Below are 20,660 nucleotides of genomic sequence, written 5' to 3' on the forward strand. Positions count from 1 at the left end.
ATCGTTCTTTCTAGTATAAGGACATTCTAATTTAACCAGACATTTCATTTCAGTCTATGACAATACTGAACCTTAAAGTTACTGGTAGGCACAAAAATGAATTAAAGAATGCCAACAGAAATGTGGACACGACACAGAATTCAAATTTATATACAATCAAATATACATAACTTTTGCCCTTTCTTAAATAAAGTATATGTCAGTATGTGCAACTACAAACATTCTAATATGTGCTCATTAAACAGATGTTTTTCATTCACTGACTCTGTTTCAAAACTTCACAAGACCCTGTTTCCAATATTTTAGATTTCAGTGTCTATTAGCATGATTTTATTCTCATGAACTATGATTATTAGAAATAACTTCATTATCACACATTATATCAATAGATAAGAGGACAACTTGGCTAGTGTGATATAAAGGGTCATATGGCTCCACTCCTCGAGACACTGAAAAAAGGTTTTTGATTAAATTCAAATACTGAGAATAATGAACTGTACACTTTAAAAATTTGATTAATCAATCAGCTTCTAATATTAGCATCTGTCCTCTACATATATCTGACAATAGGTTTTCATGTATACACATTACACAGTCATTGGCTTGTGACATCTTTTACTATGCAACAATGAAACAGTGCCCTAAATTGGCAAATACCTATATAAATACAGAAGTGTCATCCCCCATTTAATCTGCATCATCCAGCAAATGAACATTACTAAATTCTGGAAACAAAATGTGTACTCCATATCTCAGATTTTCACCTGATATCCTTCATGATCACTAACAACAGCCCCCACCCCCAATGCCCTTTTAGTTCCTCTACAGTTTGCACTGGACAACAAACTTTTTCTGAATATTTTATTTGAAGTATACAATGTACATTATCTCATCCTGCATCTCCTGTAGTCCTATTATTACTGAGGTCAGTAACATCTGATGGGGCTCAGTTGGTAAGTGCCAGATTACAGATCTAAAGGTTTGGGTTTCTACCCACAATTAGTCCTACTTTTTTTGTGGATGGGGGTGGGGTAGGGGTGTCAAATCTGGCATTGACTTGTTCATGTGGAAAACAACAAGCTGCTCCATGGTTAGATTCTACTTTAAACTGTAGGCCACCATACACAGGTTGAAAGGTTGTAGGTAGGCAAAAGCATATTACCACCAACAGGATCATGCCTAGAAATACAAAACAGTATTCAAACAAATATTTGAGAACAGTACAGCTTTATTTAATATTAAATGAACTGTCCATAAGCTACTTCATATTTTTTCATTAGAATGATCCCACCAAACTGTCGTAGACAATGAAATTAGTCTACCTGAGGACCTACCATTGTAAATTGAAGTTTTCCATTATGAAGCCTAATGCGCAACATCATGTCTTAACCACAGGAGACAGTGGGTTCCATTATCTAACAATAGCACATAGTAACTCTACAAATGGGAAACAGCAACAAAATTTATATACTTTTTGTCATAGGTTTCATTTTGTCACTTTATTTTTGCAGCTACTGAGTTGACACAGTTTTTCACCATCCCTTATGACTGTGGCTTATCAACAATTCATAGGCTCATGTTACTGAGGAACTTTAACAGAGACAATCACAACAGGATAGGATGAATGAAATGCTACTACTTTTGCAGTATCTCTCTCTGTCTGTACATGTGTGTGTGAGACTAGGACAGAAGAACATATGTTATTCGTTTCACTTTAAATGACTAATAATCACTATATTCTGCTCTAACTGTAAATACAAGAAAATGTCCTATTTTACTTGTATATTTTGGACTACACTGCCTTTCATCAATTTTTATTTTGTTTATTCTATCCTGATTTTGTAGCAGTAATAAATTATTTAATAATTTGGATGTACTGAATCAATATTTTTATTACACAATCTGGATAAAGAAGAATTTCTTTTGATGGAAAAAGTCTACGAATTTTCCAAACTTGTTAACTTTTACAGCCATAAGTGTGTACACATTATGTACCTTCATATTTTGTTGCCACCTTTTCTTTGCATCATGTACTAATCTTCAGCTTCCATTTTCATTCTTTGAGTTACATAAGTATCTTCCTAACTAAATAATCTAACAATAAAGATCAACTTCTCATCATGTAATATAGAGGCAGCTTCCATGCTACAAATAAGAGATAGATCTTTTTTCCTTCGTATGAGGAAAAGAGAAATATGGAGAAAATGAAAAGCGTAAATTTATGGAAGGGCTAGTGAGTAACTTGGATACTTAGGTAATCTTTCACCTACCTCTATTTGCTTCAAGTTGACTATTCTGCCCCATTTAAATATACATGTTCCAAATGATATACACAGAGGAATATAGAATGACTGATTTGCCCAAATCATTAGTGTGATATGGAAATCATTTATGTAACTAATTAGTTAACTACATAAATAACTATGAGCATTAGTCCAGTCATATCAATAAAATTATGGTAATACTCACTTAGCAAATTTGATACAGAACTGAGTGAAGTATTTTCGCGATGAGACAAGATTGTCTCTGATTACTGGAACTGTCTGCCTCAAATGAGAAGTGATGGCAGAAACATAGCCACTCTGGTCACCCACTGTGTCTATGTTCTGCCACGATATCTGCGAACAAGCAAGGAGAGTCAGTATCAAGTACTGATAGCATATCAATAAAAAATCATAAATTTCCAGATAATAGCACTTCACAGATACAAAATGTGTTTTAAACTTATATGAACATTAACCATGCTAATGATTTTCACTTATTTCATAGCTTAAACCAGTGGGATTGCTTTTCAATATTTGAGCTTAACCCTTTTGTGGTTGCTAGGCCAAGCATCCTGTCTGCCTGGCTGGCTAACAGGGGCAAATATATTTTGTGCCTGGAAGGCACATGCCTGACTCAGCTGATGCACTGTAAGCTGATCACACATCCCAGCACACATAGAGCCACTTTCCAATAAAACTTTTTTCAAAATCAGAATCACACTGTATGGTCACAATGGTTGCAGCTGATGATATCCACAAAAGAGAGCTTCAAAACTAATCCAAGCTTTCCATTATAAATTTATTCTGAGCTGATAAAAAATTATTTTAGAAAAATGATAAGAACTTTTTATTTGTGACTGGTTAATTCTGTAACCTGAGATTTGAACTACCAATATATGTGCTTATAACCTATTAAAATTTCATTAATACTGGACAAATACTTCCCAAGATATACAGTTTCAAAGTGACCAGTTCCTAGCAAAGACACCCAAGACTTGTACGTCTTCTGTCCCCTGTTGCAGCTAGTGTTGCTGGGAAACTGCACATATTTTGTTGTATTGTTCACCTTTTGAACATCTCATACATCAGTTCTGTAGAACAACTCATGCCCTTTCAGATTATACATGTTTGTGTCGTGTGCACTTTGCAGATTAGGAAATCAAATTTCATATGTTTGCCAGTGCATGCCATTTGCTGGTCACAATCTGAAACTAATAACATATTTTAGCCTTCTGTAATTATGTGAATGTATTTTAGTTCACTTGACAGCTCTCGGTCACAGAAATCCATTTTGTTTTCATTTGATGTGAGAGCAATAAACGAAGAGAAAACAGCAAAATTACTAAATGTAAACACGGGTCATAATAACTGATGATGCTTGAAGTAGAGAAGATATAAAATGTAGACTGGCAATGGCAAGGAAAGCGTTTCTGAAGAAGAGAAATTTGTTAACATCGAGTATAGATTTAAGTGTCAGGAAGTCGTTTCTGAAAGTATTTGTATGGAGTGTAGCCATGTATGGAAGTGAAACATGGACGATAAATAGTTTGGACAAAAAGAGAATAGAAGTTTTTGAAATGTGGTGCTACAGAAGAATGCTGGAGATTAGATGGGTAGATCACATAACTAATGAGGAGGCATTGAATAGAACTGGGGAGAAGAGGAGTTGGTGGCACAACTTGACCAGAAGAAGGGATCGGTTGATAGGACATGTTCTGAGGCATCAAGGGATCCTCTTGTATCACACGTCTCTGTATTTTGCTCTGTGGAATTCAAATGTGTAATGTTTTGCAATGGATGCCATCACACTATATTCAGGACAGTGGAAATTAAAATGTCTTGTGGTGCCTCTCCTGTTCCCAGTCGGCCGGTTTGACATCCTGCCCCTCATAAAAAAATAAACTCGCGGTTAATACTGGATGCGATTATTTGTAACTGGGAGAACAAGAACTCTTCAGAAAATTTGCACTCTTTATTGCCTATTAGCTAATAACTTGGTGTTTTGTGCGACATAAAATTAAATATACGATACATAAAACCAGTAAAGACAAGAGACAAGGAAGACAGTACACATTTCTTCATTCCTGAAGACCTAGCATTTTCTCTCTCTAATCTTGCTACAGTTTCACATGGTGCGCTTTCCGTTCTGGGAAAGCATCTATTATCTCATCAAAGTTCGTCAAACGTTATGCTACATGAAAACTCAAAATGTCGTTACCTAATACTGAAAAAACTGTTAATACAAATAGTAACCAAGACTGGTGTGGTTTCTCGATCAGATTACATGTATTTTGTCACTGTCTGCTAGACAAAGCGAAATAGGCCTGCCTAATATTGCAGCAATTGTAACACACACCCAACGAATGAGACTATTTTGGCACAAATGGTCATTTTTATAACATGACAGGATATAGTTCACGAAGTACCAATATCAAATGCCTTTGACATTTCATTCATAAGCTCTAGCTTCTGAAGCATGAAATAGAAAAGTAGTAGTACGAAATTTTTATATAAATTTGGAATCATCATACTCTTCCGTAATTTGTGTGATGTCCCCGTTTCTTCTCCTTCCTTGTTCTAACAAATAATCCTGTCATCACTAATTCTGTAAAGATTCCTGCCAGTGTCAAAACTTATTCTCCATTTCACTAACCCTGCCATAATCACTGGTTTAGTTATCCCGTGTTTATTCTCTGGTTAGGTGTTATTACATGTTCGTACAACGCGTTTTCTGCGCTGCTCCCAGAATAGAACTTGAGCAGCTGCCAGCCGGGGACTTTACCACTGGCCCTTACTAGTGTAGCAGCTGGCCAAAAATTTTCTTTCAACATCTCATTTTCTTGGATACATCAATAAGATAATACGTAATCTTTCTTACCTGTTATACCTGCTAGTCATTTATTTCCACTCTGGTAGTCTGAATCTGGATTTTGCTATCAATTATAACAACGCAGATCATTCACAAACCCAGTCAACCACATTAACAGCGACTGGCATTCACCCATTTGGCTTTATTCCACTCAGCTCGCATAGGCTCATAACCTTTCGTCAGCAGGAAAAGTTTATTTCTAGATGTGACGGGGATTCCCCTGGCAGAGACATCACGTACACTATCCACACATTCAGAAATCAACTTATTCATTCAGAAGTCAATTTAGAATCTTTTCAAAAACCAACAGGTATGCATTTCAAAATCATATGAATAGCTGATATACCAACGTGCTCTGGACTCTAGGCACTTTGTGAAGCAAGGTCTTTTCCCTCAAGAATATGAATTTGCCTCCCCCCCCCTCCCCTCCTCAAATTGATGACCTGGACAGATAGCTCAGTTTTCCCCGCGCCCCATAGATCTGGGCCTGTTGCGCACATGTGAATCTGGCAGCTTAGATACACCAGTAAAATGTTTCCGGGTAGCATCTGGCTGCTTGCTGCTATTGCTTATACAGCTAACTGCCACGCTTCCGTAGCCAAAAGCGGTAGAAGGTACTACTCATACGCGACTCAACTGCGCAAGCACATGAACTTGCTCGCAAATGCTCAAACGAATCTAATGTAAGCAGTTGTGATGTCATGCTCATTGTGGGCAATTTGTTGTTATGATGCACTACATAGTCTTCCTAAAGCCTTTGGCACATTTTGCTGTTGGCAGACGCTTGTAGGAGCACTGTGTTTTGTTGTATATGACGCATTACCTTCACAACTTAAGTCTTATTTTCATTTTTTTTTCTCTCGTTCATGTTTTATTGCTGCAGTATTATTCTGGAGTAGTGAGATACAGTAATTTCCTTTGTCGCAGTATTGGTTCTTACGAAAATGTAACTGCAATTACAACAATGAAAAATTCCTGGAATTCCAAAAAAATTCACGGGTTTTTCACGGTTTTCTCTTGGATGAAAAAATTCTCAGGTTTTTCCTGGATCTCCCGGCTGTCCCGAGTCGTATACGCCCTGTGATACGAACAGATGAGAGCCATGTCTTGTTAATGACAACTGATTTCAAACCTGACAGGAATGCTGTTAGCGAGTGCAGGCCCATCTCAACCAGTTCCTGAGTGAACACTGCAAAGGAAACTGCATGCAATGGACATTTGGAGTGACCCTAAGAATGGCCACTCATCAGAGCAGCACATGAAGCTGCATATCCTCAGTGGGCTACACGGAACAGAAACTTGACAGTAACTCATTAGAGCAGGAATGGCCAAAAATTTGGCTCGTGAGTCACGCCATGCCTTGTCAGCCATGTCCCGGCTCATGCGCCATAGCACTCCACCTGCCTACACACTTCCCCCATCGCCATGCCACGTTGTCCAAGTTGGAGGAGGGGGAGAGGGTGCAACTGCAAATGAGCTGCATTTACATAGCAATGCTGTCGTATTGCATATGGCCTGGATTCACATTTCATATTTCTTAACAACGTACACCAGAAACAAAACAAAATTACAATGTTGTTGTTGTTGTTGTTGTTGTGGTCTTCAGTCCTGAGACTGGTTTGATGCAGCTCTCCATGATACTCTATCCTGTGCAAGCCTCTTCATCTCCCAGTACCTACTGCAGCCTACATCCTTCTGAATCTGCTTAGTGTATTCACCTCTTGGTCTCCCTCTACGATTTTTACCCTCCACACTGCCCTCCAGTACGAAATTGGTGATCCCTTGATGCCTCAGAACATGTCCTACCAACCGATCCCTTCTTCTAGTCAAGTTGTGCCACAAACTCCTCTCCTCCCCAATTCTATTCAATACCTCCTCATTAGTTATGTGATCTACCCATCTAATCTTCAGAATTCTTCTGTAGCACCACATTTCGAAAGCTTCTATTCTCTTCTTGTCTAAACTATTTATCGTCCATGTTTCACTTCCATACATGACTACACTCCATACAAATACTTTCATAAATGACTTCCTGACACTTAAATCTATACTCGATGTTAACAAATTTCTCATCTTCAGAAACGCTTTCCTTGCCATTGCCAGTCTACATTTTATATCCTCTCTACTTCGACCATCATCAATTATTTTGCTCCCCAAATAGCAAAACTCCTTTACTACTTTAAGTGTCTCATTTCCTAATCTAATTCCCGCAGCAGCATCACCCGACTTAATTCGACTACATTCCATTATCCTCGTTTTGCTTTTGTTGATGTTCATCTTATACCCTCCTTTCAAGACACTGTCCATTCCGTTCAACTGCTCTTCTAAGTCCTTTGCTGTCTCTGACAGAATTACAACGTTATCGGTGAACCTCAAAATTTTTATTTCTTCTCCATGGATTTTAATACCTACTCCGAACTTTTCTTTTGTTTCCTTTATTGCTTGCTCAATATACAGATTGAATAGCATCGGGGAGTGGCTACAACCCTGTCTCACCTTCTTCCCAACCACTGCTTCCCTTTCATGTTCCTCGACTCTTATAACTGCCATCTAGTTTCTGTACAAATTGTAAATAGCCTTTCGCTCCCTGTATTTTATCCCTGCCACCTTCAGAATTTGAAAGTGAGTATTCCAGTCAACATTGTCAAAAGCTTTCTCTAAGTCTACAAATGCTAGAAACATAGGTTTGCCTTTCCTTAATCTTTCTTCTAAGATAAGTCGTAGGGTCAGTGTTGCCTCACGTGTTCCAAGATTTCTATGGACTCCAAACTGATCTTCCCCGAGGTCGGCTTCTACCAGTTTTTCCATTCGTCTGTAAAGAATTCGCGTTAGTATTTTGCAGCTGTGACTTATTAAATGGATAGTTCGGTAATTTTCACATCTGTCAACACCTGCTTTCTTTGGGATTGGAATTATTATATTCTTCTTGAAGTCTGAAGGAATTTCACCTGTCTCATACATCTTGCTCACCAGATGGTAGAGTTTTGTCAGGACTGGCTCTCCCAAGGCTGTCAGTAGTTCTACTGGAATGTTGTCTACTCCCGGGGCCTTGTTTCAACTTAGGTCTTTCAGTGCTCTGTCAAACTCTTCACCCAGTATCATATCTCCCATTACATCTTCATCTACCTCCTCTTCCATTTCCATAATATTGTCCTCAAGAACATCGCCCCTGTATAGACCCTCTATATACTCCTTCCACCTTTCTGCTTTCCCTTCTTTGCTTAGAACTGGGTTTCCATCTGAGCTCTTGATATTCATACAAGTGGTTCTCTCTTCTCCAAAGGTCTCTTTAATTTTCCTGTAGGCAGTATCTATCTTACCCCTAGTGAGATAAGCCTCTACATCCTTACATTTGTCCTCTAGCCATCCCTGCTTAGCCAGTTTGCACTTCCTGTCGATCTCATTTTTGAGACGTTTGTATTCCTCTTTGCCTGCTTCACTTGCTGCATTTTTGTATTTTCTCCTTTCATCAATTAAATTCAGTATCTCTTCTGTTACTCAAGGATTTCTACTAGCCCTCGTCTTTTTACCTACTTGATCCTCTGCTGCCTTCACTATTTCATTCCTCAAAGCTACCCATTCTTCTTCTACTGTATTTCTTTCCCCCATTCCTGTCAATTGTTCCCTTATGCTCTCCCTGAAACTCTGTACAACCTCTGGTTCTTTCAGTTTATCCAGGTCCCATCTAATTAAATTCCCACCTTTTTGCAGTTTCTTCAATTTTAATCTACAGTTCATAACCAATAGATTGTGGTCAGAGTCCACATCTGCCCCTGGAAATGTCTTACAATTTAAAATCTAATTCCTATATCTCAGTCTTACCATTATATAATCTATCTGAAACCATATCTCCAGGGTTCTTCCATGTATACAACCTTCTTTCATGATTCTTGAACCAAGTGTTAGCTATGATTAAGTTTTGCTCTGTGCAGCTTTCTCTTTCATTTCTTAGCCCCAATCCATATTCACCTACTATGTTTCCTTCTCTTTCTTTTCCTACTGTCGAATTCCAGTCACCCATGACTATTAAATTTTCATCTTCCTTCACTATCTGAATAATTTCTTTTATCTTGTCATACATTTCATCAACTTCTTCATCATCTGCAGAGGTAGCTGGCATATTAACTTGTACCACTCTAGTAGGTGTGGGCTTCGTGTCTATCTTGGCCACAATAATGCGTTCACTATGCTGTTTGTAGTAGCTTACCCGCATTCCTATTTTTTTATTCATTATTAAACCTACTCCTGCATTACCCCTATTTGATTTTGTATTTATAACTCTGTATGCACCTGACCATAAGTCTTGTTTCTCCTGCCACCGAACTTCACTAATTCCCACTATATCTAACTTTAACCTACCCATTTCCCTTTTAAAATTTTCTAACCTACCTGCCCGTTTAAGGGATCTGACATTCCACACTCCGATCCGTAGAATGCCAGTTTTCTTTCTCCTGATAACAATGTCCTCTTGAGTAGTCCCCGCTGGGACTATTTTACCTCCGGAATATTTTACCCAAGAGGACGCCATCATCATTTAATCATACAGTAAAGCTGCATGCCCTCGGGAAAAATTACGGCTGTAGTTTCCCCTTGCTTTCAGCCGTTCGCAGTACCAGCACAGCAAGGCCGTTTTGGTTAGTGTTACAAGGCCAGGTCAGTCAATCATCCAGACTGTTGCCCCTGCTACTACTGAAAAGGCTGCTGCCCCTCTTCAGGAACCACACATTTGTCTGGCCTCTCAACAGATACCCGTCCGTTGTGGTTGCACCTACGGTACGGCTATCTGTATCGTTGAGGCACGCAGCCTCCTCAGCAACGGCAAGGTCCATGGTTCAATATCATTTAATAATTTTTGGTGTGCTGAAGACATGATATAATTTTTGTATGGAACATGCTGTCGGCGTACAGACTGATGCAGACAATTTCACAGATTTTCACAATCAGGTTGCCACTGTTGGTTTAAAGGGCAGGGAAGGTGGAAGAGCCAAACTGCTTGGTCATCGGTCCACTATGTAGTTATTACTTATTTAGTTCCATAATCGAAAAAAGGTGTTTCATGCACAGATAAGATGATCAAATTGTTGTAGCACTTTTGCAACCTTATTATGAAGACAGAAACTCTACATGAGAAAAACAATTTAGATATCCTGAACAGGGAATCACACTGCAGATCAAACAGTTACATCGGGATACGCACAAGGTCACTTTCAATTGAAATGGCCACCAATCCTTAAAACAGTTCAGAATCTTATGTAAAACTGGCAATGTCCTTAAAACACTTAGAAAACTGTCCCTGTAATTCTTTCAAGCCCACAATGAATTCTTTAAATCCTCAGTTTCCTTCGACGCCAGTGAGCTCAGGGAACTGGTCTGTATTTGTCAGAACTTGTCCTTTCTAGAATGTGATTCTCTTTTTAAATGTATCCCCATCAATCGGGAATAAGTTGTTTCTTACCTTGCAATGTCTCGCTGAGGGCAGTGTGCAGTGAAGTCCACTTAAAATGCGAGGTCCCTAATCCATTCTGTATATTCTAATTTTTTGTTCCTGTACTACTTTTTCATTCATGAATTCAACAACAGCAGGTTTTAAATTAAAACAATCATTCCAGGCAGGCCCCTTGACTTAATAAATGTCCTTGGCAGTAATATACACTCCTGGAAATGGAAAGAAGAACACAGTGACACCGGTGTGTCAGACCCACCATACTTGCTCCGGACACTGCGAGAGGGCTGTACAAGCAATGATCACACGCACAGCACAGCGGACACACCAGGAACCGCGGTGTTGGCCGTCGAATGGCGCTACCTGCGCAGCATTTGTGCACCGCCGCCGTCAGTGTCAGCCAGTTTGCCGTGGCATACGGAGCTCCATCGCAGTCTTTAACACTGGTAGCATGCTGCGACAGCGTGGACGTGAACCGTATGTGCAGTTGACGGACTTTGAGCGAGGGCGTATAGTGGGCATGCGGGAGGCCGGGTGGACGTACTGCCGAATTGCTCAACACGTGGGGCGTGAGGTCTCCACAGTACATCGATGTTGTCGCCAGTGGTCGGCGGAAGGTGCACGTGCCCGTCGACCTGGGACCGGACCGCAGCGACGCACGGATGCACGCCAAGACCGTAGGATCCTACGCAGTGCCGTAGGGGACCGAACCGCCACTTCCCAGCAAGTTAGGGACACTGTTGCTCCTGGGGTATCGGCGAGGACCATTCGCAACCGTCTCCATGAAGCTGGGCTACGGTCCTGCACACCGTTAGGCCGTCTTCCGCTCACGCCCCAACATCGTGCAGCCCGCCTCCAGTGGTGTCGTGACAGGCGTGAATGGAGGGACGAATGGAGACGTGTCGTCTTCAGCGATGAGAGTCACTTCTGCCTTGGTACCAATGATGGTCGTATGCGTGTTTGGCGCCGTGCAGGTGAGCGCCACAATCAGGACTGCATACGACCGAGGCACACAGGGCCAACACCCGGCTTCATGGTGTGGGGAGCGATCTCATACACTGGCCGTACACCACTGGTGATCGTCGAGGGGACACTGAATAGTGCACGGTACATCCAAACTGTCATCGAACCCATCGTTCTACCATTCCTAGACCGGCAAGGGAACTTGCTGTTCCAACAGGACAATGCACGTCCGCACGTATTCCGTGCCACCCAATGTGCTCTAGAAGGTGTAAGTCAACTACCCTGGCCAGCAAGATCTCCGGATCTGTCCCCCATTGAGCATGTTTGGGACTGGACGAAGCGTCGTCTCACGCGGTCTGCACGTCCAGCACGAACGCTGGTCCAACTGAGGCGCCAGGTGGAAATGGCATGGCAAGCCGTTCCACAGGACTACATCCAGCATCTCTACGATCGTCTCCATGGGAGAATAGCAGCCTGCATTGCTGCGAAAGGTGGATATACACTGTACTAGTGCCGACATTGTGCATGCTCTGTTGCCTGTGTCTATGTGCCTGTGGTTCTGTCAGTGTGATCATGTGATGTATCTGCCCCCAGGAATGTGTCAATCCTGGGACAATGAATTCACGGTGTTCTTATTTCAATTTCCAGGAGTGTATAAAGTTTCCATACTATGTTCAATGACAGTGGAATAATTCATGCAACTTCAGAAATGGTACTATTCATACCACCAATTTCTTCATGTGCTCTGCATGTGAAAATTTAGCACAAAGTGTTTCTTGATGTACACAACAATGAATCCAGTCTATCAGTCATTGTAATCTGCACTTGATTGTTAACTATATCTTTAATCTTTTCTACTTGGTACTGTAATGTCATTCTATAGCAATCTGCAGTACCTGTCAATTATGTGACTACATACGGTAATAGATATTAAGAATTCTCATCCCTCTTTCAACCACTCCTAACCATTTTTAAAGGCTTGTGACGACAGACCACTTGAAAGCCCCTTTCTGTGCAAATAGCCACTGGACCAGCAGGGTGTGGAGGTTGTATTTACAGTGACTACTTCAATATTATCAGTGATGAAGTGTTACCCTTTCTTCTACAGCTTCAAAGAGCATATGCTGTGGAGAATACCATCTTCAAATATAACAATAGCCACATTTACAGGGCTAGAAACAAAGATTCCTTATTAGATGAACATTCAGGCACCCTACTGCACCTCAAATTACCTGATAAATTACCATACCTTAACTCCATAGAAAATGGCTGGTATATGGGGAACAACAGGTAAAATGTACCAGTCAACAGCCTGAAATTTGGTAGCTCTGTGGCATCTATTCCTCAATGAGCGACTTCTGTTGAATATAGCATATCTGAGGAAACTTGTCAATTCTCTTTCTTGTCGAGTTGAGGACATTATCAAATTTGGAGGCAGCATTATATGGTATTAGTGTTATGTCTGCTAGGAGTGGCTAAATTTTTGTTTTGTGTGCTTAAACCCTGAATGCTAGCACACACATCAGTGACTCAAAACCGAATGTCCCCATCTTTTGCAACCTACCTGGTGTACCCATGGTGTGCTAATCAGACTCTTGAGTATTGCAGACTAAACAGCAGTTATATACTTTTTTACAATGAGATAAAGGAGGTAGTGTGAATCTCACTTTATATTAAAAAAAAAAAAAAAATTACGAGTTGAAGTGAGCTGTACTTGTCTCACTTTTGTGATTTATGAATCATGTTCTAAGTGCATTCAGCTGTTATTGCTCCATGTCACTGCGCATTCCTCTTATTTCTGTAAAGCTTCATCCATATGAAAAACATCAAGTGTCAGAGACCAAATATGTTTTTAAAAATCTCTCACAGTCTGTCAACAAGTTCTGGAAATATGATAAGGAATTTGACATGAATAAAAGAGTAAATGTGTGTTAATGTAATACTAAGACAATTTTTGTTTCCTTTTTCATATGAAATACAGTTCTGTAAAACTCCAAATGGGTAAACACAGAGTCTGATACAGCCTCATGACCTTATGAAGTACACTGCCAACAATCAATCACAGGATGAAATCAACAGTAACACTCATAAGGGTAATTCTACAAGGAGTAAGACTTATACTATCCTTCACTCGGCCTTAGCGTGGCAGAGAAAAAGAGAGGTATTCAGCTATAAAAATCTTTGCGTAATTATTGAGCAATTTGAAGAATTTTATAGTTCATAAAATTAAATTCACACACAAACTGAATCATATTATGTAAATCTGACTCATTCTACAACATCAAAATTATGATGCATGCAACATACAAATCATTAATATAGGCAGTTATGAAGCAAGCTACAAGGAAGGATCTTTCATTTTTACCAGTAACTTATAGATGGCAGCATGAGTTGCAAGAAGTATTTGCTATAATTTGACAAAGAAAATATTACACACTTTTTAATTGACCACTTCAAAAAATAAAATAGCACAAACATTCCTTTCAGGTTAGAGACGTAATTGATTTGAGAAATATAAAGTGTGTTATTAAGAGACAACTGCAACCTGTGTCAATTATATACAACAATTTTGAGTAAGAGCATCTCTAAATGTCAACCCTCTTTTATCTGATATTGCCATACACGGACACATAATGTAAAACAAAGTCTCTGAAATGAACGAATTCTTGTTGCACACTACATCTAATAAAGGCATATTATCATAATGTGTACAGTGAAATTTTACTGACAAAAATTAGCTATTCCATTTAAATAAGTTAGAAAAGTGTGAGGCCTGTGTTAAAATCACAAATTGTCAACACTTTACCAATCAATATTTTAAGTGGTAAAGTGACGACAGTTTGTGATATTAATACAGACTGGACATTCATCATTGATGATGGTTTTTATCACTTTAGGGCTGGAAATTTTGCCTAGCAATGCCAACTGTTACTCTGCTGCATTCTGTAACAACTCACTATACCATATGACTCAGCATTTATATATAGCTGAAGATGCAACTTAAAATTTGTGCAACCAATTGTGTGGGTCTCTAATCAATTTAAAATAAATACAGCAACAGTGAACTATTGGACTTTTTTATATTGTAATAGTTTTAACACCTGTATTTACTGTACAAACTGTAATCAATGTAATAGTTTTAACACCTTATTTACTGTACAAACTGTCAATCAATTACGTATAACTATTTTAGCTGTGGCTGCCTCAGTTTTAAAATTACATGTAGAATGAGATGGACTGAACGGAAAGTCATGTAATTTATAAAGCACTTGCATGTACCCCACATCCTGTCAGCCACATGGCTAACAGTCTCTGATGAGTAATGCACCGTTAATCCGTTTAGGACCACCCTACACTTCTCAACCCTATCGTGTAAGCCTAGGAAGTCATAGTTTAACTTATAAAATAACTCTCAAAGTTTCTGGTTCAAGCTCTCCACTTGGCTAAGAACCAGAGTGCCATGATCAGTTCTATGGACAATGCTGTAGAGTGTGAGGTTCACTGAAATTCCACTGGCAGGACTGGTCTTCTCAAACTTCTCTGAGTCAAGTATGACCAAGGAGCCTAGATGACAACAATTTTTTGTTCAAAAGTGTGCCACATTCTGCAGCTGGTGGCACCCTGTTTTCAACAGCTGCCAGGACAGCCTTGTCAACATTTTGTATGAGACCTTCAGCCATATACTCTGAGTGCACAACGCGAGCCTCTCCATCTCTTGCTGCTATTTCCCTAAAGCATCTACCTGAACTCCCAATTATTAACAAACCCATGTCCTTTTTATGTTTGCCTCCCCTTGAAATGAGACAAGTGCATTTCCCAACAAGTAAAGTATCTCATGCCATTTCAGTTTCAGTTTTAATGGAAGACAAAGCCTCAAAGTTTTTGGTTAGGGGAATGGGTGTATTACCCTGAGTTCTCCCTGGTCCTTGCCTCCCCTGTGCAGGGCCTATATACCTACTACTGATACACCAGTCACGACAAGTGGATAGTGGCAACAGATCCTGTACATCCTGTAGAGGAGGCAGTATCAACTGAAGAGGCTAGTATTGAGTTACCTTTGGTACATGTCTTTTTGTAGTGCTCCCAACACATCTACTTGCAACTGCTTCCAATAGGTTGACAGCAGTCAGAGCAATTTTCAGCTGCTTAACAGCAGAAAGTATCTTACCTCTGCCCAAGAACAGCATTCACAGTGGAACTATGTTGTGAATTGCAGGTGGTGAGTGCATTCTTTTTTCCCAGAAAAGTATACAAATGTTTAAAAGTAAACTTGCTGATTCTCTTCTATATCCACTGCACTACAAATATCTTTTTTAGGGATTTTTCTGTTGCTTCTTGGTAGCATAATTCCACATTTAAGGTCGAATAACAAGTACAAAGTTTTTGTTCTACCAGTTTCTGTTTATTTTGAACTAGTTTTCAGCTTATTAGGCCATCTTCAGGAAGCAACTTACTAGCCTCTGAAAGAGATGTTGGTTCTTAGGTAACCAAATATTACAGACAACGATACAATCACTCCATAGCATGTTGTGCATCGAACTAGTTTCTTAATGTTGAAATTACGCTTTACATAATGGACGATGTGAAGTAAAATACAAAATTAAACTAAAAAATATTACAAGTTAAATTTAGTTTTTTCTTTTCTTTTTCCATGAGATGCTGTTGAAATAAGTGCTTTTCATTTATCTTGTGCAACACTTTCATTTCTTTTCCTTTTTTATTTTTTCCCTTTTTGTTACATTTTAAACTAAACCCTAGGCAATGGGCACTATTATATACAATAATTAGAATACATAATTTTACACTATTACAAGATATATTGTTATGATACCATAACTGAGCAGTAGCAACTTATATTGAGAAACAAACATGTTTTATATTGTAAATAATACATTTATCCAATGGACAGTATTGAACGTAGTACCTGGTTAAAATATACAGTATTGTAATATTACAAGTTATATTGTTTAAGTTTGTGGGGTAAGGTCTAGGATAGTGTGGTATTTTTTAATTTTGTGTAGCAGTACGTATCACTGTGGCAGTTTGTGGGTATGTGGCTGGTTGGTAGTGTCAGGTGAAGTTGACCAGCAGGGAATTTTGAGTTAAAGGTCTGTTTACCCTATGGGTGTCTGATAGCGTGTTAACAGATAATTTAGTATCAATCAATACAAAATATCAAGAACTTCTGAGAAAATATCAAGAGCTGGAAACTAAATATAAAGCAGTGGATCGGAATCATCGCCTAACTCAAGACAAGGCCATTGTTAATAGTCATTCCGCGCAGAAAATGTGGCAAAAAAAAAAAAAAGCAAGAAACATGTAAGTACAGCCCCAGTGATACCATTATCAAACAAATTCTCAGCGGATTGTGGTAACACAATAGACAGAAACAAACCGGAAAGTAATCACAAAACTCCCACTAAAGAACCAAAAAAGAACTTGCCAACCTTAAGATGCATCAAAGGGCTTCTTCTGTATGCCGACAGTCATGGAAAAGATCTATCCAAACATTTTCGCAAAAGTATGCGTTCAAAGCATTCAGTTTTCAAGAAATTCAAGCCTGGTGCAATATTAAATGCAGTGGTGGAGAATATTACAACAGAAACAAGTCAGCTGGACAAAGACGCTCAAGTTGTGATTATCGGCGGCGGCAACGATGTATACAAAAACGAAAGCAAGAGAGCCCTGCGAGGCTTCCATAACATATTACCAAAACTATTTCAAACAAACATTGTCATCACAAACGTGCCAGTGCGACATGATTTACCACTGTGGTCATGTGTAAACAAAGAGACTCAACACTACAATTCAGAGTTAAAGAAACTGTGTGACAAATTTAGCCATGTACATTTGATAGACTTAAGTAAGATGAGTCGTGATGAACATACAAAACATGGATTCCAATTAAACAGGAAAGGGAAGGCCAAGCTAGTTTCCCACATAAGCAAACTTTGGGAGAAAGACAGTGTGGAGAAAGCTCCAATTGCTCTGGGCTACAATAGCAAGACTTTTTTAGAATAAAGGACCATAATAATAGTTTTCAGGGATGTATTTCGGATATGACTGAGTCCCGTGCGCGCAAAGAAAAGCCAGGCTATGAAATAAGTGCTCAGTCATTGGAGGTCAGTTCCAAAAAACCAGTGTATGCAAAATGTCGTAAAAAGTGTAACTCAAACAATTTTGATTCATGCAAAATGGTAAATAAACAAGAAGGGATAACACCCTTAAAGTTAATGCTCTTAAATGTCCAATATCTCAGAAACAAACTAGACATTCTACAAATATTCATAGAGGAACACTTGCCACATGTACTAGTAATAATGGAACACGGGCTAAAATGCAGTGAAATAATATACTATAGATTAGAAGGTTACTTACTAGCAAGTAGTTATTGTAGGCAAAACCATAAAGGTGGTGGTGTGGCAATTTATGTTAACAAGGATGTAGAAGCTAAAAAAATTTCCTTTCCTGAACACCACACCAAAAAAGGATCAATTGAAATGACAGGTATTGTACTCCACAGTAATGATCTTAGGTTACCAAAGCATAAAGTGATTGGAGTGTATAGGCCATCAAATGCTGATGTAATGCTGTTTATGGATAAACTTAGTAGTATTGCTGGTCAGGCTGGTTCTAATGACCTTACTATATTAGGTGACTTTAATATAGATGTAAACTCAAATAGTATAGTAAACTTGAAACTCAGTGATGTACTGACCTCATACAACCTTGTAAATATAGTGAACTCTGACACCAGAGTGACGGACACATGTTCCACTAGAATAGATTATGCTATAATCAACAAAGATGTTATAGATAAGGTAAATTACAGTAACTTAGATTTTCTTTATTCTGGCCACTTCTGTCAGGTGATAGAATACAAAAATTCAGTTGTGCCTAAAACAACAAAAATTGTGCTGCTACAGAAACGAATGCTGAATACCTCAAATATTAATGCTCTTAAAGACAAACTAGCGAATGAGAAATGGGATTCTGTGTACAAGGTAAAAGGGTCGGATGAGAAATGGAATGAATTCTACTCAACCCTATTGCATCATTATGAATATAGTTGTCCAGTCAGAGAACTCCAGAAGGTAGTTAAACACTGTCAAAATGGAAGTAATCCTAGACTAAAACTCCCAACAAATCTGATTAGGCTCATGCAGGAAGTACATGATCTAAACCAGCTTTATAAAGCTACTACTATGCAGGTTTTCAAGGAAAAATACAATAGGGCCAAGCAAACTTTTAAAACTGAAATTGTCAATCTAAGGAAGCAAATTAACAGCAAAACAATAGAACAGTCTGACAACATAAGCAAAGCATCTTGGAAGCTGATGGACAAATACTGAAAAGGTCCCAACAAGATGAACATGGAACCACTCAGCATAAGACATGATGGTAACATTATAAAAAACCCAGATACCATATGTAATATTTTTAATAACTACTACATTTCTGGTGAACAATCAACGCATATTACAGATTGACAGATAGAGATACGATGCCATCTCACCCAGTGTACCGAATTTGAATTTGTGGAAGTGAATGAGCAGGAGGTTCGCAGGGCAATATACATGCAAAAGAAAAAAATTTTCATCTGGATGGGATGGCATATCCAGTGCTATTACTAAAGCATGCTTAAAAGAAATTTCTAAACCTCTTACTCACCTGATTAATTGCAGCATTAGAGAAAACATGTATCCAGCAGTTCTAAAAATGAGTGTAGTGAAACCAGTGTATAAAAAGGGAAGTAAGGAAGAAGTCTCCAACTATAGACCAATATCATTAATATCATTAATTCCCACTTTTAGTAAGATATTCGAAAGCATTATCCTTTCTCAAATAAGTGCCTTTTTCACAAAACATAAACTGCTTGTAGATTCGCAGCATGGCTTCAGAAAAGAGCTAAGTACAACCACAGCAGTTACATAGTTCATCCATGAAGTTTACTGTCAGTAAACCGTAGGGTACTTCATAAAAAGTTAAAATCTTATAGTATTGGGGATCAAGACATGAATCTTCTAACCACGTACCTGTTGAATCGTAAGGAAAGCACTAAATTGTCATACAAACTAGATAATAAAATCATGAACGCCCAGTCCACCAGTATTACAAGGTGTACCACAGGGCTCAATTCTTGGACCCTTTCTCTTCCTGATATATATTAACAACATTGCACAACCCATTAACTCCCATATTGTAAGTTATGCAGATGACAGGTCTATCATATTCTATGGGAGCGAATCTAAAGAACTAGAATCTCTTGCTACTAGTGGTGTAACAGAAGTAACAAAATACTTCAATGATCAGGGACTCGAGGTGAATGTCACCAAATCTCAACTACTGACATTTAAAACAGGCAGTTCTCATCACAACAATATGAATAGTGTGTGTAATATCTCTGCAACAGAAAATGGTAACCGTAAATTCCTGGGTGTACATGTTGATGAAAATTTGCGGTGGACATACCACATTAATTTCATATGCGGAAAAGTCAGTAGTGCCATATATCTCCTCAGCCAGCTCGCAAAGATAGTTCCTAGCCAAGCACTGAAATTAGTATATTATGGAACACTTTACCCCTTTCTCAATTACGGAATTGAACTATGGGGCTGTGCAGCTGATGTAGATTTAAAAAGAATACTACTACTACAGAAAAGAGCAAGGAGACTTATACATGGGATGGGACATAGAGATTCATGTCATGAAGTGTTTGTGCAGCACGAATATCTGACAATACATTCTCTGTACACCTTCAAAATAGTTGTATTTTTTATAAGTCAACCAACAGAAGCTATCAAGGGCAGTGATGTACACGATCACAACACTAGAAAAAAGTGTAACTATTTCTGTAACAGAACAATGTTAAAAATGACTGATAGAAGTTCATATATCAGTGGTTTGATTTGGTATAACAAGCTACCAAACTGTCCGCCGCTCGTGGTCTCGCGGTAGCGTTCTCGCTTCCCGAGCACGGGGTCCCGGGTTCTATTCCTGGCGGGGTCAGGGATTTTCACCTGCCTCGAGATGACTGGGTGTTTGTGTTGTCCTCATCATTTCATCATCATCCAGGAAAGTGGCGAAATTGGACTGAGCAAAGATTGGATAATTGTACGGG

General features: G+C 39.0%; 1 protein-coding gene across 1 annotated transcript in view; it reads right to left on the bottom strand.

Annotated features, from left to right (window-relative positions):
• Positions 1-20,660, bottom strand: part of LOC126100693 (vacuolar protein sorting-associated protein 53 homolog) — a 183,231-nt gene that overhangs the window by 27,456 nt on the left and 135,115 nt on the right. The window contains exon 13 of the mRNA XM_049911309.1: positions 2,470-2,618. Within this exon, the coding sequence (XP_049767266.1) occupies positions 2,470-2,618 (149 nt within the window). The remainder of the gene's footprint in view (positions 1-2,469; positions 2,619-20,660) is intronic.

The sequence above is a fragment of the Schistocerca cancellata genome, chromosome 9, assembly GCF_023864275.1.
Source record: "Schistocerca cancellata isolate TAMUIC-IGC-003103 chromosome 9, iqSchCanc2.1, whole genome shotgun sequence".
In the NCBI taxonomy this organism is placed as follows: domain Eukaryota; kingdom Metazoa; phylum Arthropoda; class Insecta; order Orthoptera; family Acrididae; genus Schistocerca; species Schistocerca cancellata.